Source organism: Phyllobates terribilis, unplaced genomic scaffold (genome assembly GCF_046119375.1).
Source record: "Phyllobates terribilis strain yellow unplaced genomic scaffold, ASM4611937v1 Scaffold_7121__1_contigs__length_39836, whole genome shotgun sequence".
Taxonomy (NCBI): domain Eukaryota; kingdom Metazoa; phylum Chordata; class Amphibia; order Anura; family Dendrobatidae; genus Phyllobates; species Phyllobates terribilis.
The window spans coordinates 1-24,322 of NW_027369862.1; the positions used below are offsets into that span (position 1 = coordinate 1).

Sequence of the window (24,322 nt, forward strand, 5' to 3'; positions counted from 1 at the left end):
CTTACATTCCAATTTTTGTCCACCCCATTTTAATATGGGCGGTCTAGGTCTGGTCCGGATGGGCGAAAATCATTATCCAAAACCGCCCATATGTTAGGACAGGTTGGGCGGGCCGGACGGGCTTGACCGCCTTTGAGCAGGTCTATGTGGAATGAAAAGTGGTTCTGTGAGGGAGGTCAGAGCTCAGAAACTTTCTAAGCAAGGGGGTCGAGCTGTTCGACTGTGATTTGTGTTCAGCAGGGCACATTGACTGGGTCTTGCAATAGTATTGAGCACACTAGACTCCAACAACATATCTTGTGTTGTTTTTATTACCAAACACCCCCCCCCCCTTGTTACTTAATAATCACATAAAAACTTAGAAATAAGATCTTGCTCCCTTGGGTTCAACCTCGACTTACCCATTATACTAGTGGTAGTGTAGTTGAGTATTTCTTTGATAGGGGCACAACGACTTTAGCCCTTATCAAATTTGGCACCGTTGTTGGGGAGTAACATTTTCATTGTATAGTTTTTGTTTGATTACCTTTGGTGTGGACCTCATTGATGGTCCACACTCGTTCCACTAATTGACCTCTCCTTGATTTTGATCCAGAGATAAAGCGGACGCACTTGCAAAACTTGATGCACTCCTTGCAAAACCTTGTCGCGGAGGACATGACTGCTCGTACACTACGAGAGCGTAGGCTCCCAATCTTGCTCAACAACCCTTGGCGGTTGTCGTGCCACCATTGGACGATGGTGTGTCCTTCGAGCTGAAGTCCGGTGTCATCGACCTCCTTCTGAAGTTCCATGGATTAGCCAGTGAAGATCCTATCATGCATTTGGGTGAATTCCATGACATATGCATGTATAGAAAGCCGGCCAATGTCACGGAGGATCAATTCAAGATAAGGGCCTTTGGGTTCACTTTGAAAGACACCGCGAGAAATTGGTATTACCATCTTCCGGTGGGATCCATTGACACTTGGCCTAAGCTATACAAGGTCTTCCTTGACAAGTACTTCCCCGCTAGGAAGTCAACCGCCTTGAAGAGAGTCATTGCAAATGTTGAGCAAGCGGATGAGGAGACGCTCTATGACTATTGTGAGCATTTCATGAGGTTGTGCCCAAGCTGCCCGTTCCACGAGTTTGATGAGAAGGAACTAGTAATCCACCTCTACAATGGGTTACTAGATCAAGAGAGGAGGATTATAGATGCTTCCTGCAATGCTAGTGTCTTGAACTTGACGCATGTCGTAGCCATGAGCCGGATCCATGACATCGTTGATGGAACAAGGAGCTTTGGTAGGACGTATACAAGAAAAGGAGTTCATGCTGCGAGCTCCAGTGGTCTCGATGCAAGCAATGATTTGGCTGAGATCAAGAGTATGATCAAGACTATGGCTTTAACCATGTGTAAAGACCCGACGGCGCGGGCTTGTGGGATTTGCACCGATGAATCTCACCCCACGGATATTTGTCGACAACTTCAGGACACTACCACTACCGTTGATGTCAATGTCGTGGGGGGATACGGACCTCCTAGACCTCGGTTCGATAACCAAGCTAACGATTACAACCAAAGGTGGAATGATCATGCGGGGTTTCGATATGGTTTTTCATCCGGGGGTCAATACAACCCTTCTCAGCCGGGTAATCAATTCCGACCACAGGCTCAACCGAGCCACCAATACCGGGCTCCATACCATCCCAACAAACCGCCAGGCTACGGACCTCCTAAGCCATCTACCGAGGATATGTTGAATTCCTTGACCTCTCACTTCACCACTCACGTTCAAAAGACGGAGTCTAGCATAAAGAGCATTGAGAAGCAACTTGGCCAACTTGCCGACACGATTTCTCAACAAAATCAACACTCCAAGAATTTGCCTTCTCAACGGTGGTGAATCCGAGGGAGAATGTGAGTGCTATCCATTTGAGAAGCGGTAAGGTGTGTGGAGATGCTCCCAAGCTGAAGAGGGAAAAGAAGAGGAGGGGCCAGCAGAAACAAAACCACGGTCGCGCTTCACTCTCTCCAGGAAGTTCAGAGATTCATGACCAACCGCGGTCGCGGATTATCGAGGTTGGATTTGATTTAGAGATTAATATTGAGGAGGAATACTATGAAGATCGAGGGGACTTATGCCTTCGACAATAGAACTATGTGAGACCTGATTTCCCTCCTCTCTATGCCGAAAAGCCCCCCGCGCCTTTTCCGGAGGCCCTAAAAGACACTCGAAGGCCAGTTGATGACAAGGAGATCTTTGAGACGTTTAGCAAGTGTGAAATTAATGTTCCCTTGCTCAAGCTCATCAAAAGCGTACCCCGATAGGCTAAGTTCTTGAAAGAACTATGCACGATCAAGCGGAAGTAGAAGCTTAAAAGGGAAGCAAAAGGTGCAAGTGAGCAAAGGCGTATCCCCGATGTTCTAACAAAAGGTGGCCAAGAAGTGTAGTGACCCGGGTATGGTAAGCATTCCTTGTACCATTGGTGAGACTAAAATAGATAGTGTTGTGTTAGATCTAGGTGCTTCTATTAATGTTTTGCCTTATTCTTTGTATAAGTTGCTTGGACTAGGACCTTTGAATGAAACGGGGATTGTGATTCAATTGGCCGATAGATCCTCAGTTTACCCGAAAGGGATAGTTGAAGATGTATAGGTTATGGTTGATAATCTCATCTTTCCCGCGGATTTCTTTGTCCTAGACATCGCACATGAGGCTAAGGAATCACTTATCCTACTTGGGAGGTCGTTTATGAAAACGGCCAATACTAAAATTTACTTAGCAAGTGGTTCACTCACTTTTGAGTTTGATGGGGATGTTGTGAGTTATAACATTTATGATGCTATTAAACACCCTTGTGATGATAACTCTTTGTTCTCTATTGATGTGATTGATTCAATTGTCAAGATACTTTTGATGTATATGGTTTGGATGAGCTACAATCCGCTTTAGAGAATAGCTTGGTTGATTCATCGAAGCTGGACCTCACTATGTCTACCGACATGAGTGAAGTTCTAGCTCAATTGGACTCGAAAGAGACATTTTTAGCCGGTGGGTCCATGTTAATAATTCCCGAGGCCAAAAGAACTCTTCCTTCTATAGTGCAGGCACCAGTGATTGAGCTACAATAACTCCCAGAGCATTTGAAGTATGCTTTCCTAGGTGTGAATTACACTCTACCGCTCATCATCTCTAGCACGCTTACGGGAGTCCAAAAAGAGAAATTGGTGAAGGTCCTTAAGAAGAATGTGACGGCTCTAGGATGGACTATAGACGATATCAAGGGAATAATCCCTTCTACTTGGATGCATCGGATTCTCCTAGAAGAAGGAGCCAAGCCTAGTAGGCAACCTCAGCGGAGACTTAATCCACTTATGATGGAGGTAGTGAAGAAGGAGGTGTTGAAGATCCTACAAGCGGATATGATCTTCCCCATCTCGGATAGCAAGTGGGTTAGCCCTACACAAGTTATCGCAAAGAAAGGATGGATCACCGTTGTGGAAAACAACAAAGGAGAGATGGTTCCTCAACGAGCAAAAAATGGGTGGAGGGTTTGCATTGAACGCGGTAACTTGAAAGGACCACTTCCCTTTGCCCTTCATTAATCAAACGCTTGAGAGGCTTGTAGGACGGCCCTACTACTGTTTTCTAGATGGATACTCAGGATATTTTCATGTGGCCATAGCGCCGGAAGACCAGGAGAAGACGACGTTTACTTGTCCATTTGGTACTTTTGCCTATCGCCGGATGCCATTCGGGTTATGTAACGCACCCGGGACTTTTCAACGATGTATGGTAAGTATCTTCTCCGAATATATTGATCACTTTATCGAGGTATTAATGGATGATTTTACGGTACATGGGGACAGTTTTGACTCTTTCCTTCGCCATTTGACACTTGTGCTTGAAAGATGTGTTGAGACCAATTTGGTCTTGAACTCGGAAAAGTGTCATTTTATGGTTGATCATGGTATTGTACTAGGTCATATAGTGTCGTCGAAGGGTATGGAGGTCGATAAGGCAAAAGATTGATGTAATTCAGTCCTTTCCTTATCCTACTAATGTGTGTGAAGTGCGTTCCTTCTTAGGCCATGCAGGTTTTTACCGTAGGTTTATCAAGGACTTTTCCAAGATTTCATCCCCCTTGTGCGAGTTGTTGAAGAAGGAGGTGATGTTTGAGCTTACCGACGGATGCAAGAGAGCTTTCAACACTCTTAAAGCTCACCTCACCGATGCGCCTATCATCAAGTGCCCGATTGGTCTCTCCTTTTGAGATCATGTGAGACAATAGTGATTATACGGTGGGGGATGTACTTGGTCAGAAAATTGGGCGAGCTATGCATGTGATCTATTATGCCTCAATGACGTTGAATGGAACTCAACGGAATTACTCTACTACCAAGAAGGAGTTCCTAGTTGTGGTGTTTCACCTTGATAAATTTTGACAATACTTATTGGGAACGAAGGTGATAATCCACACCGATCATGCGGCACTTTGTTATCTCATGACGAAGAAAGAATCCAAGCCAAGACTCATTCGGTGGATTTTTCTCTTGAGCGAGTTCGATGTGGAGATACGAGATAAGAAGGGGGTTGAGAACTCGGAGACTCATTCGGTGGATTGTCCGTGATTGAAAAGAGCCAATGTCGAGACTACTTGGCGATTTTCCGGATGAGTCCCTCTATGCCCTGTCTGAAGAAAGTTTTCCGCGGTCGCGATCTGGTGACCGCGGTCGTGGTTCGTTCGGGCTCTCCCAGATCTCTACCGCATAAACTTTTTTGCGGTCGTGGTTCTGATGCTGATCTACTCTCCCTCCGCACTCTCAAGCCATGGTATGCTCACTTGGTCAACTACTTGGTGAGAGAGGAGTTCCCTCCCAACATCACCAAAGCACAGAAAGATAAGATCAAGAGCGAGGCTAAGTATTATGTGTGGGATGACTCATACCTTTGGAAGCATTGTGTTGATAAAGTGATCTGAATATGTCTCTCGGATGATGAGGTACAGTCGGTTCTCACCTTTTGTCATTCTTATGCATGTGGGGTTCACTTTGGACCAAATAAGACGGCTCAAAAGATCTTGGACACCGGATTCTTTTGGCCACACATCTTTCGAGACGCTTATGCGTTTTGCAAAGCTTGTGATCGGCGTCAAAGGGTCGGTAAAATCTCCCGAAGGAATGAAATGCCGCAAACACCATTAATCTTTTGTGAGATTTTTTTTGTTTGGGGGATCGATTTCATAGGACCTTTTACTAACTCTGATAGGAACGTATATATACTGCTTTTGATGGACTATGTTTCCAAGTGGGTGGAAGCATAGGACACCAGGACTGACGACTCGAAAGTAGTCTTAAGTTTCTTTGAGGAGGACATCTTTTCTCGGTTTGGGATCCCTAAGGCTCTTGTGAGTGATAGAGGAACTCATTTCGTGAATAAGACGGTGAGTGCTCTTCTCAAGAAATATGATGTTACCCATAGAGTTTATACTGCTTATCATCCACGGAGCAATGGGCAAGCCGAGGTGTCAAACATGCATATTAAGGGAGTTCTAGAGAAGAAGGTGGGCCCTAATATAAAAGATTGGAGTATCCGTCTTGATGATGCTTTATGGGCATACCACACCACCTGCAAGACACCCATTGACATGTCACTCTATCGGTTGGTTTTTGGGAAAGGGTGTCATCTTCCCGTCGAGCTATATCACAAGGCTTGGTAGGCGGGTCGGAAGTGCAATATGGAGATGAATGATGTAGGAGAGTTCCGGAAGCTCCAAATCCATGAGCGAGAAGAAATTCGATGAGAAGTGTATGAGAACGCTATCATTTACAAGGAGAAGACGAAGGCATGGCATGACAAGAACGTGTTGAGGAAGGACTTCAAGGCTGGAGAAAAGGTCCTTCTTTACAATTCTCACCTTCAACTTTTCCCGGGAAAGTTACGATCTAGATGGAGTGGACCTTACGTGGTGGCCCGTGTTTTTCCTCATTGAGCGGTAGAACTTTATGGCACGGCTAAGCACAACGTTTTCAAAGTTAATGGTCAAAGGTTAAAACCTTACCATGAAGGTTTCTCCAAGGAGGTGGTTGAAGAGTTGGCTCTCGAGGATCCCGGGTCCGATGACTAACTTCTCCCGGACCACGTCGACGGTCGATCCACGACGTTAACTAAGGCGATAGTTGGGAGGCAACCCGATCTGTAGTCATATAAAAAAATGCTAGAAAAGTGGGAACTTGTGTTGTGGTTGAAGAATAGTGAAATTATGCTTACAGAGACTCAACCGCGGTCGCGGTTTTTGGCTTTTCTGGGAAGCCTTACAGAAAGTTTCCCGCGGTTGCGGTCTGGGTTCCACGGTCGCGGTTTGTGTTTCAGAAGACCTAATTCCAACCGCCACCTTTCATTTTCTTCTTCCTCCCACACTTTTCCTCTCAAAAAACTCTCAATTCTCTCAAGAACACACTCATCCATCACTCCAAAATCCCTCCAATTCACTCAAATCTCTCATTCCCTCTCATCCTACCACTCCATTTCCCCATAGATCCACCTTCTCTACTCACTTTCTTCCCCAAATCACCCACAAATCCTCAAGAACTTCTTCAAACCCTAGAGGTTATTTTGCATGCCATTTGATTGAGACGTAAATTTGTCGCATAATTGGAAAAAAAAAGAAGAAAAAAGAGCATGCAAAGAACACAAAAGAGGTGTTTAGTGATTAATTAATAAACTTCTAACGTTTTCCTGATGATAAACAACACTGAGGTTTCGATCCTCTGATGGCTACTTGAAAAAGTCTTAAAGTGTTAGCCCGGACCGAAAAACGGATGGGCCCAAAAAAAAGAAATTTTGTGATTTATGAACGTCCTTGATATGTTTCGCACCTTGCCTTGTGGTTTAGTCTTGGATGTGGTTGCCTGTTTTTAGAGTGACCTTCAAGGGTAAAACATGAATTTGTGTGGTGTGCTTCTTATTCGAGTTCAGGAACATTTGTCTTCTTGTCATTTGCATGCTATGAAGGAAAGATGTCTCTAGTTTAATTTAACATGGTTATCATTCATATATCATTTGGATTGAAACAACCATTATATATTCTTACTATCCACTGTGATGTTCTTGCTTGGGATCTATAATGATAAAAGACGGGGGTGTTCGCAACATGCATTTTAGCTAGATTAGGTCATGTTTGTTTTGTTTTGTTGGGTAGTTTCTTGTTAGGGTCGTAGTCTTTGTTTGTTTTTGTTGAAAGCAGGTACTTGAGAGTGTGCTTTGGACGTCTGGTCGTTGATTTCAAGTTACCCCATACTCGCTCGGGCCTTCATGCTTACTCGAGGACGAGCAAGGTCTAAGTGTGGGGGAATTTGATGGGTGCAATCCCGATGGCGCCAAAGGAGTATTTTAGGCAACTGAAATGGTAATTCGATTCACTTAAGCATCAAAAGGAAGCATACGAGGTGTTGGGACCGAAGACGCTAAAGTGAAGCAGAAAGCATGCCAATTGAAGAGCTCCTGTGAAAACCAAACCGCGATCGCGGTTCCCAGCATCCCAGTCAAGTCTTCCTTAGGCCAAACCGTGGCCGCGGTTTGGCGACTGCGCTCGCGCCTCATGGAGTAAATCCTTGAAGTTTGACCATTTGTTTTGTAACTCCTAGACTTTAATGTGGTTGAATGGGGGGTTTCGAGACTAACTTTTTAGGAGAGGTTTATAAGGAATTCTTAGGGTTTTACCATTATCTCATATCTAATTTTAAGAAAACATTCTCTTGTACTTTGCTTTTCTCTCAATATCATGAAGAACTAAAGATCCTTTTGAGTTCCCCTTGAAATTCTAAGCTTTGGTTTTGGTCTTTGTGGTAAGATTCTTAATCCTTTTGTTCTAATTTGATTGTGGAATTGTTTCTTAATCTCTTGTGCCTTTTGTTGCATTGATCTATGTTGATTGTTCTAGAGTAGCTAACTAGATCTATTGATATTGATCATATTACTAGGTTTAGACAATTATATTTGAAAAGTCTTTCATTTCGGTAGCAACCTCTATTTGCATGAACTATTTGCTAGTTCTTATAGGGTAGAGATCTGAATTCATGTCAAGTATCGACTATTTGTCAATGGTATTGCAAGAACCTACATATCTTTGAATTTTTATGCGATTGTGTTATTAAATCTAGGGATTTTCTTGGTTGTAGCATGATTAGGGTTTCTAGGACTATTTGGACTAGTTACTATCTATGAACAAAGAGTAGGACAATCCAATCAAATATTATTAGAACATTTGTTATTAGGAATCTATGATCCACTGACCATGCCAATTTCTTAGAATGGATAGGTGAACCATTTTAATCTCTAGACTTTCTTCATCGTTTGTGTGTTTGTGTTGTTTTTATTACCAACCCCCCCCCCCCCCCCCCCCATTTCTTACTTAATAATCACATAAAAATATAGAAAGAAGATCTTGCTCCCTTGGGTTCGTCCTCGACTTACCCACTATACTAGTGGTAGTCTAGTTGAGTATTTCTTTGATGGGGGCACAATGGCTTTAGCCCTTGTCAATCCTACCCGAGAATGGAAGAACCTATTTAATACCAGGAACAACGTTGTTTTACTGATCGGTCTCTTCTCTCACGGTCCATCCCCCAAAAGAGAGAGCCCATGTGCGCTATATATAGCATGTAAAGACATGGGCCCCTCTTTATAAGGTTGTTTAACCATACATTAAAGCCCTTCTTTATGAGGTTGTTTGACCATATGTTACTCATGTTTGGGCTTTCCTAGGGCTTCTAAGCACCTTGGGCAACGTCTACAGCTTGGCCAAAAGGGGTTTATGGCCTACTCGGGTAATTCGGCTTGTGGATACTTATTGTGGCTGGGCCAGGCCCAACATCCAGCCCTTCGAGCCATTGGGAAGCTTGCTTGGTAATGGTTCGCCTAGACTTGGGGTCCCACACTGGGTGGTGACAAGCCGTTTTCTTGTCGAAATAGTTCACAGGTAATCTTGAGTTATCTATAGACGTCCCCGAATCCCCTAGGTAGCCCCTCGAATACTGTCGACTATCGCAGTCTACCATTTCCGCGTGGAATCGGTTAGGCGATGTGGAGACTCAGATCTCGGCTATCTTATTAGCACGTTATTTTGTATTGCTAGTTTTTGTCGACTTTGAGTTTGTGTTGTTTGCAAAGGGAATGCGTCCACTCTTGTGGCATGCATGTGATGCTAAGTCGGCTTTGTATCCTCTTACGGGGAAGCCCCTGGTCGTGCATGTGTGCTCGTCCAGCGGATGGACGGCAAAGCGTTGTGTATATGCGCTTACGGGGAAGCCTCTGGCATTGCTTGTGTGTTTTCCCAACGGATGGACAGCAAGGCATTATTTATATACGCTTACGTGTAAGTCCCTAGCATTGCATATGTGTTCGCCCAGCAGATGGACGGCAAGGCATTTTGTATATGCGCTTACGGGGAAGCGCCCTGCATTGCATGTGTGTTTGCCCAACGGATGGACAGCAAGGCGTTTTGTATATGTGCTTATGGGGAAGCCGCTGGAATTTCATGTGTGTTCGCCCAGCGGACGGACGAACAGGCGATTTTGGTGCTTACGGGGCGGACCCTGTCCGAGCTTATTTTTAGCCGTACTAACTTCAATGGTTCTTAGTGGCTAAACCGGTTTATTTGTGGTCCAGGTGTCGTGGGCACTTGGCTCTCCCATATGGAGAGCCCATTCAAGGATAATACCTGGGCAGGTGCATCATGTTCCACGTGTTGTGTACGCGATTGCCATTGTGGTTTACAAACCTGTAGGCTTCCGAGACGACCTCTGCATCTACTACGTATGGTCCTTCCCAACATGGGTCCAACTTTCCAACCTTTGCTCATCGGAGTAGACAATGTGGCGACGCGGTTCTCGTCTAATTTTTGGCGCCATGTTCATTTATTTGAAGCTCCCACCTTCGTCTTGGTTTGAATTTGAATTTTGTACCTGAGTAGGTGGTAATCGTAGTGGTTTTGCCTTAGCGTCGATCCGTTTTTTGATGTGATGGTGCATTAAATGCGCATTATGTCGGTCACTGGAACAACGTCTGACACGGCCTCTAACACTTTGTGGTGCGCTACATGGCCGTTTATGATTGGTTGCCTTTGGATGGGGCTTTTTCCTTCATGTATGTATACGAGACTAGAGCTCTCTCATAGTCGGGACTTCGTGTAGGTATAGGAGGACAAACGTGTAGAGGGATGCCACTTCAAACTTTCTTATTGAGATAACTTTCTAAAGACGTATATCCGTGCATGTTTACAAAAGTTTTATCTCTTTTGCGAACACTTCTTTATCAATGTGCATTTTACTCGACAATCTAAAGGAGATAAGCATCAGTCACCTTAGGCGTGCATGGGAGGTTCGCGAAGTGTTTGCATAAGAGTGTCTTGCTATGTAATGTACGTGGGAGGCTCGTGTATAACACTGAAAGACACCTCGATAAGTGTTTGTAAGAGTGAAACTCTCGAGCATGATTGGCCACGAACCAAGTCTTCATATTAGGAACTTTATCTTGGAAACTTGGTGGAAGTTTTGGACAGGTTAGTTCGACATTGTGGGTAAAGACATCGAGAGTCTAAAGCCTCACGAGAAGGTACGTTTAGAAGAGTGGCTCGGGTTCGGTTACGGCTTCGAGCATGATCGATTTCGTGAAGGTTTGCCATCCTCGTGATCAATGCTTTGTTAGCATACCAATTCTTTGTTAGCATAGTGAGGACCGGTGTAGGCAACAGTGTGGGCTTCGCGACCTACCATGCTTCGTGCATGTATGTTCTTAATACTGGGTTTGTGAATATTAACATGTTCGTGTATGATGTTGAGCTCGTGATGGAGAACGAGCTCATGTATGAAACTGAGCCCCGAGGTCATTGTCGAGCTCGTGAGAGTTGTCGAACCCATGAGCGTTTTTTGATCTTGTGTCTTTTACATCAATGGTTGGCTTCGTGAGAACCTTAAAGGTGATAGGGTATTCCTTGATTCACCAACAAGTTATATGCATGGGAGTTGGAATGATTTCTCGAAGTGTATTACCTCCTTGAGGACATTGCTCGCGAGAATGTGGCTATGGGATGCTTTGCTAGGCGAAGGCTTAGCGAGATTCTTCGGTAAGCGAAGGTTTGCGAAGATTCTTCGCTAGGCGAAGATTTTTAGAGATGCTTCACTAGGCGAAGGCCTTAGTGCTACGCATATACAAAGGCTTAGTGCTTCGTGCATGCGAAGGCTTTAGTTCTTCGCGTATACAAAGGTTTAGTGCTTCATGCATACGGAGGTGCTTCGTCAGGCGAAGGCTTTAGTGCTTCGTGTATACGAAGGCTTTAGTGCTTCGTGTATACGAAGGCTTACGGAGGTGCTTCGTCAGGCCAAGGCTTTAGGAGGTGCTTCGTTAGGCAAAGGATTTAGGAGGTGCTTCTTCAGGCGAAGGCTTTAGTAGGTGCTTCGTCGAGCAAAGGCTTTAGTAGGTGCTTCGTCAAGCGAAGGCTTTAGTAGATGCTTTTTTAGACGAAGGCTTTAGGAGGTGCTTCATCAGGCAAAGGATTTAGTAGGTGCTTCATCAGCTTCATCAGGCGAAGGCTTTAGAAGGTGCCTTGTCAGGCGAAGGCTTTAGTAGGTGATTCGTCAGGCGAAGGATTTAGTAGGTGCTTCGTCAGGTGAAGGCTTTAGTAGGTGGTTCGTCAGGCGAAGGCTTTAGTAGGTGCTTCGTCAGGCGAAGGCTTTGGTAGGTGCTTTGTTAGGCGAAGGCTTTAGTAGGTGCTTTGTCAGGCGAAGGATTTAGGAGGTAATCGAAGGTTTTAGTGCTTCGTGCATACGAAGGCTTTAGGATGTGCTTCGTCAGGCGAAGGCTTGTTTTCTTTCCATCAATGCTTTGTTAAGCGAAGGCTTACATGCTTTCCAAGGGGTAGTAGCATTCGAGTTTGTCTCATGAAACATAGAGCTATATGAAGGCGATGCTTTACAAAGGTATTTAAAATAGATTAGGATGTTACCTTGTGTGAAGCGAACGAAGATTTGCCTTCACAAATACATGTAGGGCGAGTGAAGGTGCATGTAAGGGAGTAAATTCGTATACGCTCCCGAGGATCTTCGGCTCCTGTGTAGTCCTTAAGTTGAGGGTACTTAAATTCTTTAAGGGACGGTGTTAATGATGATGTGATAGGATGCCTCGCTCCGTAGATGGGCAAGGTCTCGGGCACGTGACGCGGGTGCCCTGACGGGTAGGCCGGTGGGGCCTGGGGCACATGATGTCTCGACGGGTAGGGTGAACGTCGGGTAGGATACAGGGCTTCGTGTCTCGGACCATAGGGAATGTAGTCGGGGTCCTTTTCTGTTTCTCGTGTACTTGATCGCCATAAGGCCTTGTAAGCCTTGTATTCGCTCTCCGGCTGTGGCGTTAGCTCGTGGTCCCTTCAGGGGGCCTCTTGTCTTGTCCTTTATGTCCTCGGAGGGCTCACTCTAATCGGTATAGGAGGATCCTCGGGCACCATCGGGGCCTTTCCCTTCTGTTTGTTTTTCCACGCCTTGAAAGCTTCTACCTCCTCGGTCGGGATCCACTCTCCATCGCCTGGAGTAATGGTTCTAGTAATGCCTGGGTATGGCATATGCGATGGTGCGTGTAGGCGAACCGTTGAAGTTACGGCTACAAATAAGCTCGGTCAGGGTCTGCCCCTAAGCACCGAAATCGCCTGTTCGTCCATCCGCTGGGCGAACACGCAGGCAATGCCAGGGGCTTCCCCGTAAGCGCATATACAAAACACCTTGTCGTCCATCCGCTAGGCGAACACATAGGCAATGCCAGGGGCTACCCGTGCATATACAAAACGCCTTGTCGTCCATCCGATGGGAGAACACACAGGCAATGCCGGGGAAGTCATCCGCTGGGCGAACACACAGGCAATGCTAGGGGCTTCCCTGTAAGCGCATATACAAAACGTCTTGTTGTCTATCAGCTGGGCGAGCACACATGCAATGCTAGGGGCTTCCCAATAAACGCATATACACAACGCCTTGTCGTCCATCCGTTGGGCGAGCACACAGGCACAGCCAGGGGCTTCTCCATAAGTGCATACAAAGCCGGCTTAGCATCACATGCAGGCCGCAAGAATGGACACATTCCCTTCGCAAACAGCACAAAGTCGAAGTCGACAAAACTAGCAATACAAAACAATGTGCTAACAAGATAGCCGAGAACCGAGTCGCCACATCGCCTAGCCGATTCCACGCAAAAACGGTCGACTACGATAGTCGATAATATTCGTGGGGCTACCTAGGGGATTCGGGTACGTATATGGATAACTCGGAAATACATGTGAACTATTTCGACTAGACAAAGGCTTGTCAACACCCAGTGTGGTCCCCCCAAGTCTAGGCGAACCATTACCAAGCAAGCTTCCCAATGGCTCGAAGGGCTGGATGTTGGGCGCCACCGAGCCACAATAAGTCTCCACAAGTCGTATTACCCAAGTAGGTCGTAAACCCCTTTGGGCCAAGGTGTAGACGCGACCCAAGGGGCTTAGAAATCCTAGGAAAGCCCAAACATGAGTAAAGTATGGTCAAACAACCTAATAAAAAGGGGCTTTAATGTATGGTCAAACAACCTCATAAAGAGGGGTTTTAATGTATGGTCAAACAACCTCATAAAGAGGGGCTTTAATGTATGGTCAAACGACGTCATAAAGAGGGGTTCATGTCTTTACAAGCTATATATAGCGCACATGGGCTCTCTCTTTGGGGGATGGACCGTGAGAGAAGAGTCCGATCAGTAAAACAACGTTGTTCCTGGTATTAAATAGGTTCTTCCCTTCTCGGATAGGATCCATGTACTCGGCTATGATTTCTATACAACCAGATCTAGCTGCTCTTACTTAAATCGCCTCATCCATTCAAATCTTCTTAACCCCTCACTGATTATCAGTGACTTAAGCATCAGATACTGGAGGAGTCCCACATTTCGAGATCTACCCGTTTAGATCGCCTTAACATCACATGCAAAGATACTTTATACCTGGTCGCGCTAATGTATTAACATACATAGTTGCCACCATGGAGGGAGGGTCACAACCAACCATAATTTTAGTAGTGAAATGCTACGTTAGGTGTGCATCGAGAGCTTTTGTAACTGAACCCCCTCTTTTACAAGAAATGATAGAGATGTTTAATGCAGTTTTGCACTAATTGATGCAACACAATGCACTATCATCTGGCGATTTAAACACATCCTTAGAGTCCTAGTCCAGATAAAAAAAACTAAGGAACAGATGTTTCTCATGTATTGCCGATCATTATAGCAGGATCGCAAGTTAGTTGACTTGAATAATCAAATGGACCCATCATGGACTAAAAATATGCTGTTTGAAGTGTTTAACATTTAGGTTCACCATGTTTCATTACTTCAACTTGTTTATGAGTTTAAACAAGATAACCCAAAAACCATCGCTGGTTGGGTGAAGATTGACTTTAATGGGTCTGTTAGACAAACAATTTATCCTATATAGGATCAATAATTCGGGGTTCTAATGGTAATATCTTATGGTGCAAACATCAACATATCCTAGACAATATCCATTAGAAACTGAAGCACTGGCGGGTCTAGTTACAATCCGAAAGGCAAAGATGCTTTTTATGGACAAAATCATTCTAGAAAGAGAGAGTCAGACTTTTATGAACACTATTAAGAGAGTTTGGCAAATACGGGTCAATACATGATATCATACATGATATTCACGAGATCAAACCTGTAGGTCTCGCACTAATCTCAGGAGGTAAATCATGCAGCAGATTGGTTGGCTATGAATACTGCCACAACAGTGTGGACTCTATTCTACCGTCATTGAGTAAATCCACTTACATGATGAGCATACCAAAAACTTACGACAGGAAATATCCCATACTGAAGTTGGAGAAATCAAGTTGGCATTACATCCGGCTAAGGTATATTGCCTTTAAAGCCAATCTGACAAACACATAACAAACAGAAGGGGACATTGCAGCATCCCACCTTCTTCATAGACAGCACAGCAAACCCAAAAACAAACAAATATCTTCCTCACACACTACTAGTACTAACTACTCTACCAAATCAGCTAAATCAATTTCTGGGAACGTAAAAATGTGGGAAAAAAAGAATGCCTGTAGCAATTAGAAGCAGCAGATATTGAGTTAGCATTTAGGGTTCTTCAGTTTCTTAGTAAAAGGGATAAACACTCGCTTAATAAATGCCTTGGATTAGCATGTACATAACATATATATCTCTAGCTCCCCGTGCATGAAGCTCATGCACTATCTCCCTTGTGACACAGGAATCGCATTCTAAAATCAGATTTAACCCTCGTTAAAACGCTGATGTCATTGAAAGGTTCAGCTCCTGTGCAAGTTTTGCAACTGCACCCCCTCTTCTACATGATATATAAAACAGATCTTATGTTTAGTTTAACTAAGATATCTCCCTCTAAAATCCAAATCTGTTGTGAGTTGAGGGAAAAATAATTTCTTCTTAATCTGGGGCTAAAAAAAACAAAAAGAATTGATTGTTTGATGAAATTCTGACCTTGTGAAGGAGGGCAGGCAGCGCTTGACCTTTTCGAGTTCAATAAAGCAGAGGTTGCATCTTTCCAGCCTATAGATAATATTATTAGTTAACACCAGAATGGTAAGTGAATTAAGAAACGGAAATGGGGGTAATAAAATACCTTTGTTCTAACTCGATATCTACACCAACTGATGGGGTAGTAGCTGATACTGCTGGATAGATGACTGGACCAAATACTCTCACAAGCTTAACCAGCAATTCCAACGAAACTTCTAAGTGCCTGTAACACAGGATCCAACCGCCTTCAGTTTAATCTTACATTTTACATTATCTAACTGTACATGCATTTCCACCACAGAAAAGCAGTTCATATGCAATCAATTATCACCTGTCCATGTCACTTTCGAGAAGGCCAGAGAGAAGCGGAAAGAGGGCAGTACAAACTTCTAGTGAAATAACGTCAACTTTTTCTGCTAACAGGCTGACTACATCGGCCAGAACCTACATGCACGGTTCAGAAGCTGAGATGGAGAGTTCTATGTTTTCTACTTGCCAATTAATATCAAATTCTGAAGAAAACAAACACTTACTCCGTGATCCCCCATCTTTTCCATTGCACCTATTGTTGCTTTTATGTCATTTCTTTCCCAATATCTTCGTAGAATCTGTACAAGTATCACTTAGTTAGGTCACACTTCATGATCAACAGATATGATAAAGCTGACAAAGTAACATGTTTGGAGAACGCTGTTATAACTTATAAATATGCATGTAATGTAATTTAACAATTGCCACACAAGCACTTTCATTTGAAAATCCTTGAAAGATATCATCTAGGGTAAACTTCATTGATTTTTTATAAGCTGTTAGAACTGTCACGAATTATGAGAAATTTCTGCTGCTCGATTATTTTGAAATAGGAAAGAATAAATGGTGGCATATACACTAGTTATATCTTTGGCAATATAGAGTTCTATTCATCTCTTTTATTTTGAATATTAAATGTACTATTTGCTCTTTAATATTTAAGGCTGGTAGTTCATTGAATTTATGTATATACTAGAATTACCATATCGGAAGGTTAATTTATTAAGTTATCGGCGTTTCTTTCATCATCTTTAGTTTATTTCGTCCTAGGGTGTAGGTATTAGTCCACTGTTGTCTTTTCGTGCGTGTAACATCTGATCATAGGAAATATTCAATCCCTAGTTGCAGAGAGAGTAAGAAAAGGAATAAAGTCCAATCTTTGCAAATACATCATGTTAGAAATCATCAGTTGTAGAATCATAACTCTAAACAGATCTATTTTAGTGCCTAACAATTTAGGGATCAAATAAGCTAGGTTTTAGAAAGAGAAACTTTCCGGAAACCAACCGTTAAATATGGTCATTTCACCACAACCACCCGTTATACAAAAAAATATTTGAACACACCTGTTAAATGCTAACCGTTAGCATTTAACAGGTGTGTTCAAATATTTTTCTGTATAACGGGTGGGTGTGGTGAAATGACCTTATGTTTCTACGGATTTAACAAACCCATTGTTTGTCGCAGTAATGCAAAGGACCCTTTATTAATTAGAAAAACATGCAGAAAGAATGAGCATGCAATTTAATTCTTACGACAAGAAGGAATGCAATCCTTCTGTAAAGCCCCATAAGAAAAGAAGGAAAATGCTTGATACATAAATAAGAAACAATAGCAGAGACACATTAATCTTATAGATTTACCTGCAATTTGGACAAACGATTCTGTATGACACTCATGAATTGACCATGTTTTTCCAATATGTCTGCCACAGCATCATCATCACTGACAGAACATATTTCTTTTTCTGGAGATGGGGGATACCCTCGTCTAGACTTCTGGTTTTAAGATATAAAAAGCAAAAGTAAGTGACAGAAACTCATAGTAACTAGAAAGCTTCACATATGAAACAAAAATCAGAATTATACATTTTGGAAAACAAAATAACTAAAATTGCTTATGTAGGAGAGACTGAATCACTAAATTACAATAAGTAATGATAGGAACAAACTTCCATATTAGGACGTCTGGAGGGTGGATAGAGGAAAAGCTTCTAAACTTATTGCACAATTTCTGGCAAGCTTTAATAGCCTTGTATAAAAAGCAAAATCAAATATTCTCTCAACGTAAAGGTAGCAGGAAAAGAGTGATATTTTAACATATATATATATATATTTGTATGACATACACATGGTCTCATCTCAAAGGTTGTCTTGTCGGAGATAATTTATTGTCTCAAGATATTTTTCTTTCTGATAATATCTTTTCAAAGAATAAAAAATCTCCTTTTTTAAAACACCTCAAATTACACTATTGACTATGAATATTTGCATCCAGACTCTGTACATTCCATAAAACTATTCTGTCAATATTTATTTAATAGTGTAAGTTGTGGAAAACCATAGACTATAATGAATTGGTCACGTTCTTTTCATTCTAGTACATTAGTTTTAGATAATATGTTATCAGTGGATGAAGTGAGTGTGTAAGAAAGAAGTAAGAACCAACACCTCAGCTTCACGAAAACCCAAATGTAAATAAAAATAAACCAACTTTGCCAGTTTTAGAAAGAAAGTAATAGATGAAAGCAATTATACCATGTTAGAACTTGGGATTGGTTCATCGCGAGTGACTGTTGCAGGACCCTCATGACCAGGATTTCTCTCTCTCCCCTCAGAGTTGGCAACAAAAGAGCGTATCCTTCCTAAATGTGATGTAACACAACATTTCACGTCAGCCTTAATCAAAACAAAATTAGTGAATGTTATGTGCATCACTCTGTTTTAAAATATTCAGAGAAATGTTCAGATGACAGAAACACCTGTCCTTTGAACTCCATATGAACTAGTATCCTTGCTTGTTTTATGCATCCGAAATTCATCTGAGAAGAAAGGAAAAATAGTAAGAAATAACTATGAAGTGCAGAAATAAGATGATGTCAATGTATGTTCACAAGCATCCATCACTTTTGGCAACAGAATTTGCAAAAAAAAACAGACACATACATGAGAATGATATATTTTGTGACATATCTCACAGTTCTTGCTCCCACAGATCATGTGTATCAAACTTAGACTGTGACGTTCTCTCTCTTAATAACAGACAAAACTTTTAGCAGACAAAACACGTCCATAGTTGTGCATCAACCAAAGAGATGTTGGTGCGTGAAAGTAAAAATTTCAAAATAAAGTCTAATAAAACATTGAGTACAGCAGATACTAATTAACAACTGTATGAAAGAATATACAGACAGAAACTAAGTAAACTAGCCAGTCTAGCCCCATTGATCCACACTGAAAATGACCCAACCCACAACAACATTCACCATATATATTTTGAATTTTAAGAAAAGAGAAAGCATGTTAATGACGAAATCCTATTGGAGAAGAAAATTAACACGAAGCAAGTACAAATACATACAGTTTCCATGTCGAGGGCCAGAATTTGGCTCTGAGGAAGATCTATTTTCATTCTTCAAGCCGAGAGACCTGTCATCGGGACTAATACTCAAGTTTCTAACTGAACGCATAATATTCCTATTTGCAACTCCACCTCCTTCTAGAGGTTTGACAGCAACAGACTCTCCCTCTGACTCATCACTTGCACTTGAAGGCCTTCTAAAACTAGATGACTTGGACACAGAAGAGATTGGAATCGTTCTTCTACCGAAAATCTCCTTTCTTGCTTCAGAAGCTTCCTCCAATCTTGGATCATTTCTTGGCACAACAACAGGTACTATATCAGACTTACTGTAGGTTGTTACACCATTATTGCTTGCTATTTGCGATCTCCCAGCATTTCTTCTCATAGATACTGCGGTTGAAATTGCAGTTGAAGCAGGAAATTTTTTTGGACTAGTGCTTATACTATTTCTGTGAGGGGTGCCAGGTACACCACCGGTAGCTTCACCAGAAACCAGAATAGAACTTAGAATATATAAGTTAAAACTACTCCAAGGACATGAATGAATAACAAGATGATAGGATTCCAGCACTTAGAATATATCTGATTAGTAGTTATTTCTATCTTAATTCCAGTAATTTATGTTAGAAGTCAATATTGGTGTCCTGAATTTAGACTAGGTGAGCCACTTAAGTTATTAGTATTTCAATTCAGTATTTAAGCACTAGGGTCAGTCTGTAATCAGATTATGATCGAATTTGATACAGAAAAATGGAGATTCTCTTGAATTTCCTATTTCTTAGATTCTGAGAGATAGCGGTTTCCTTAGGGTGATCCTGGCCCAAAATGGTCCCTTAAGGTTATATTCTGACCTTTAGTGGATTTTATCATAAGAGCTGAAGGTTAAGTAAGGCAGCAGGCTAGTCTTCCATTCAATTGAAATTATCCATCAGGGCTTATATATTTATTCACGTTAAATTGTCCATTAAGACAGTTTAACCCTCTTTTTTCACATAAAGCAGCCTCATTTAATACACAACCGGTTCTCTTTATCTATAACTCATTATCTATGCATGTCAACTAAATTAATTAAGGCGTATTTTAGTCCAAAAATGTCTTTCTTAATATTTGTGAATTTTTCTAAACGGAAGAGGGAGTATATGAGACTTACAAGAGATAGTTCTTGAGTCTTTATTCACAGGCAGTGAATTTGTTGGACTTGAGACCCTTCCAGCAGGCTTAGTCTCTTTTTCACTTAAATCTGAATTCTGTGATACAGACAACCGCCCTACAACTTTGACATTGTTCTCAGTCAAAACTGATGAATTCCTTCCAGTAGCAGACTTGGTTTCTGTGGAAACCTTTGAACCTGTTTGAACAGCATACGGTTCTGTTCTCTGTATTCACAGATGGCACAAAACCATCAGGATAATGTTGATAAATTTCACCATTATAAATAAATAAGCATAGGTAATTTCTGATAGCAGCACATACTGAGATGTCCACAACCCAAACTCCAACACAACTCTGATTATATGAACATCCAAGAAGCTTCCCTTCGTGAACATTAAGATCTGATAATTTCGACCATCCAACATCCACTGTATCATGACATTGTATTGGCTCCCAAGAGACAACCTAAATGAAGCATTAACATTCATTTGAGAAATCAATAACTTTGTACTTGACTGGTTGCCTTTACTATACATTTGCACATTTTACCTTTAAACTTTCATGCAATCCACAAAGCATAGTCCGGCCGTCTGGATTAAAGGCCAAACAACGCACTCCAGATGTCTAGGTCAGATAGAAAGGAAACATTTAATAACAGTTATAAATTTCATATGATTTAACATATAGACAGGAAGTACTAGTTCCAATCAAACTAAATACCTCAGGCCCTGAAGATCCAATAAGCTCAAAGGTCTCAAGATCCCAAAATTTAACAGTTTTGTCAGCAGAACCTGTGTATGAGCAGGATGCAATTAAAACTACAGCACAAGCACATGAAAAAATCACATCAATGGACGTGTATCAATATATTTAGAAATCTGATAATGAATACCATATGAATCAAATATACAAGTACAGAGATGCATTTTATCAAAAGAATGCTCAAATTCACTGAAAACCCCTTGTTGGATCACAATTACTTTTAAAATTTTGGGAAGTCATTCTATTTCAGCTTCTCCCACTTTCGTTCCTTTCATTTTAGCAATCAAAGAAATCAAGAAAAGATAAAGAGGTTCCAGAAGAGTATCAAACATCAAAAAGCCAGCAGCTTCACTCAATGTCTTATAATTCAGAAATAAATCTACTAAAACATGCATATATTCGACAACATAAAAGATTACTAACCTGTTGCCATGAGAAATTCATGTGGATGGAAATCTATACATTGAACTTGTCCTTCATGACACTTAAAATCATGCATCAGCTTCCCGGCTGTCAAGTCCCACAGCTGGTCATTACAAATCATGTTAAAAATCACATATACTCAATTGGAGCAGATGATAACATGTCCTTGTTTTAGAAAGACATATTTTCATGTGTAGAATATTCGATCACAAGAACACAGAGAAGTATGAAGTGTTTAGTACCTTGACAGTATTGTCTTCGCCACCAGACACAATCCAACGTCCATCAGGGGTAAATCTAATAGCACTTACACCACGTGTATGGCCTTTGTATGTGTGAATACATCCCTTCTTTCTTATATCCCATATCTTCAGATTTGTATCTAAAGATCCAGATGCAAAAAACTCCCCAAATGGATGAAAATCAACAGAAATGCAATTTGACCGATGACCGGTAAGAGTGCGGACAACTACAAGAAAAATTCAAATTAGTTGATGCATAACAACCTCAAAGTGCAACATCCATTCCTTAAGAAGGTGAAATTTTATATGTTAGATAACCATACTTTTTGCCTCTTCCAGATCCCATAACTTTATTGTACCGCTTGCTGCTCCAGCAGCCACTAGCACTTCTGAAGAATCAAAACTCACTGAATCAATCCCACTAGAATGACCTGACAAGCTCTGCACAAAATACAAGTATTACTAGGGAATAAAAGCACCTCGGGTTTTCAAAAAGGAACTAGAAAGAAAGCTATAGCGGATAGAAGGAATAAACAGTTAATAATTTTCCAGCAATTACAAACTAGTTGGCAAAATTTCCCTTAAAAAATAGTTTGCATAATTTAATTAAGATTAATTTTTTATCGTTCTCCAATCTCCATCCATTAGCTGATAAAATCATGTATTTAATTACAAAAAAACTCCCCCAGCCATAAACTAATAGACTTCTATATCAGCTAGACGCCAAAATCCATTACCATAAAAGTCACAATAAGAACGGATAGTTCAAGGGGATAGACTACAAAACAAGCATATAAGGATAACAAAAGGAACCATGTGAATAATATAGGCGGAGATTATATCGAACTCGTTGTAGATTATTCTTCATTAGCTTATTTTGAAGCCAAAACGCATTGACCAAATTTTTTCTTAGATGGACACAGACCAGATATTTACGGGAAGGATTTGCATATTTACTTCTTTGCTCAAACTAGTAATCCTACAACTTTAGAAAGCATTACACTAGCTAATGGCCAGAGACTGACCAGAAATCCAAATGAGACACAGTGCTAATTGGAAGAGCAATGCAAATTATAGCAATGAAGAAACACACGAATACATACCACTATTGCATTAGGCTTTCCAATAGCCCAGAGGTTGACCTTGTGATCTTCTCCTCCAGTGACCAAAACCCTAGATGACTTCTTACCAATCTTAAGGCAGTTGACTGTAGAGGCATGAGCTACAAATTCCTCTAAATTAAAAACAGTCAAGGGCACTTGTAGAAAAATGTAGGCAAGAACTGGACAGCTTGCAAAGAACTGAATAGAAGAAATTGCAGGTGCAAAATAGAGATCTAGGAGAGAACAGAAAAAAGTTTCCAGAATACGATATCATTCAATTTCAAACGACACAGACTAAAATCTTCCAAGTTTTCCCGTGCAACAGATAAATCAGATCAATCAATCCACCAAAATTTTCTTCTAAGTTCTACCCCAGACCATTAATGAGAGTGGGGATTAAAGAAGAAGATGTCAAGGATACGTAGCTTGTAAGCACGTTTTGTCGTCATGAAGGCAGAGAAGAGAAAGAAGCAGGAAATTTATGGCGATTCCAAGTCGATGCAGCTCCAAGATTCTTCTAGTCATCCTATCATCATTCCACCCGTTCAGATCTCGGCAACCACCTCAACGCATTCTCGTTCCTTATACACCAACAACAACATTACCATTAGCTCTACCAAATCCTTCGAAAAAAATTAATTAAAAGCATAAAAACAAAAGCAAATAGTCTCAAACACGTTAGGGCAAAAAGAAATGTAACCTTCAGAGCATTTCCAGAAGTGCAGGCAAGAACTGATGTTTCTCCCGGCTGAACAGCCTTCGCCGACAGGACTTCTTGTCTACTACACACGAAACTCCGATTATTTCAACGGAACACAACTCCGATTCGTCTCGAAAAATGCGAAGCGGAAATCAAATGTCCAAACAGCAATGCGGTGAGCCGAAAACACTTCGAATGGGAAACGGTGTTCTGAGTTTCTAGGGTTCGAAGTGAGACTAAAAAGGCAGGCGAAGGAGGAAGATGCGCTAATAGAGAATGAGGAAGAAGAAGAAGAAAACAATCTTCCAGCTATGGCGGACAGTGCAGAGGAGGAGAGAGAAAGAGACTCGGAGGGAAGTAGAGCCTTTCACGATATTTTCATTTTAGTTTAGTTTCAGAAACAGTGAGGAGAGAGAGAGAAGGCCGGAGTTTCAATATTTTATTTTTAAAGGTTTGCGTGAAAATAATAAATTATGTTTCCAGTAAAGAAAAGAAAAGACAATAATGTTATAATATTATTATATTGGATGTATATTGGGCTTCTTTATGTAAACCCTAGAAGTGGCTTATGGGCCAAGCTTTGTAATTCCTATATAAGGCTCTCATTAGAAGCCCTAATAATACAAGAATACTCTCTAATTTCTCTCCTCTCTTCTCTACTGTTTTTCTCTATTTTCTTAGTTTATAACACGTTATCAGCACGAATAGCTCTAAACATTAGTTTGATTCATCCTTCTTTGATTTGTCAAGGGCTACTAGGCACAAGCAGTACTTCCTCGATTAATGTTGTTTTATCTATATGTTAATTTACGTATTTTGTCTAATGTATTGTAGAACTTTACTTTTCTTGATGTTAGGTTCGAATAATTTCTTTGTATGATTTCCGATCTATCTTCTCCCTGAAGCGATGTTAATATAATTTCTGAAGCGATGATTTTCGGTCTAATCTCCGAAACTATG

General features: G+C 41.4%; 1 protein-coding gene across 1 annotated transcript; it reads right to left on the reverse strand.

Moving 5' to 3' along the window:
- Positions 1 to 15,332: 15,332 nt before the first annotated feature.
- On the reverse strand, positions 15,333 to 23,111 carry LOC141251480 (uncharacterized). Its single transcript, XM_073670334.1, has 19 exons — positions 23,084 to 23,111; positions 22,663 to 22,793; positions 21,883 to 22,000; positions 21,560 to 21,786; positions 21,318 to 21,420; positions 20,853 to 20,923; positions 20,682 to 20,756; positions 20,454 to 20,597; positions 20,131 to 20,356; positions 18,978 to 19,460; positions 18,377 to 18,438; positions 18,155 to 18,295; positions 18,001 to 18,072; positions 17,261 to 17,395; positions 16,121 to 16,195; positions 15,919 to 16,031; positions 15,691 to 15,810; positions 15,549 to 15,617; positions 15,333 to 15,396 (listed from the first exon to the last, which is right to left on the reverse strand). The coding sequence occupies exons 1-19, from the start codon at positions 23,109 to 23,111 to the stop codon at positions 15,333 to 15,335; spliced, it is 2,457 nt and encodes an 818-aa protein (XP_073526435.1).
- Between the last annotated feature and the right edge of the window lie 1,211 nt (positions 23,112 to 24,322).

What these genes read in the sequence shown, in the direction of transcription:
- LOC141251480 (XM_073670334.1), bottom strand. Translation starts at nt 23,111, where the DNA reads ATGACGACAAAACGTGCTTACAAGCTAC. An exon ending in GATTGCATGAAAGTTTAAAG is followed by an intron (nt 20,598 to 20,681) that starts GTAAAATGTGCA and finishes TGCTTCATTTAG; the next exon opens with GTTGTCTCTTGGGAGCCAAT. An exon ending in AGACTCAAGAACTATCTCTT is followed by an intron (nt 19,461 to 20,130) that starts GTAAGTCTCATA and finishes TTTCTGGTGAAG; the next exon opens with CTACCGGTGGTGTACCTGGC.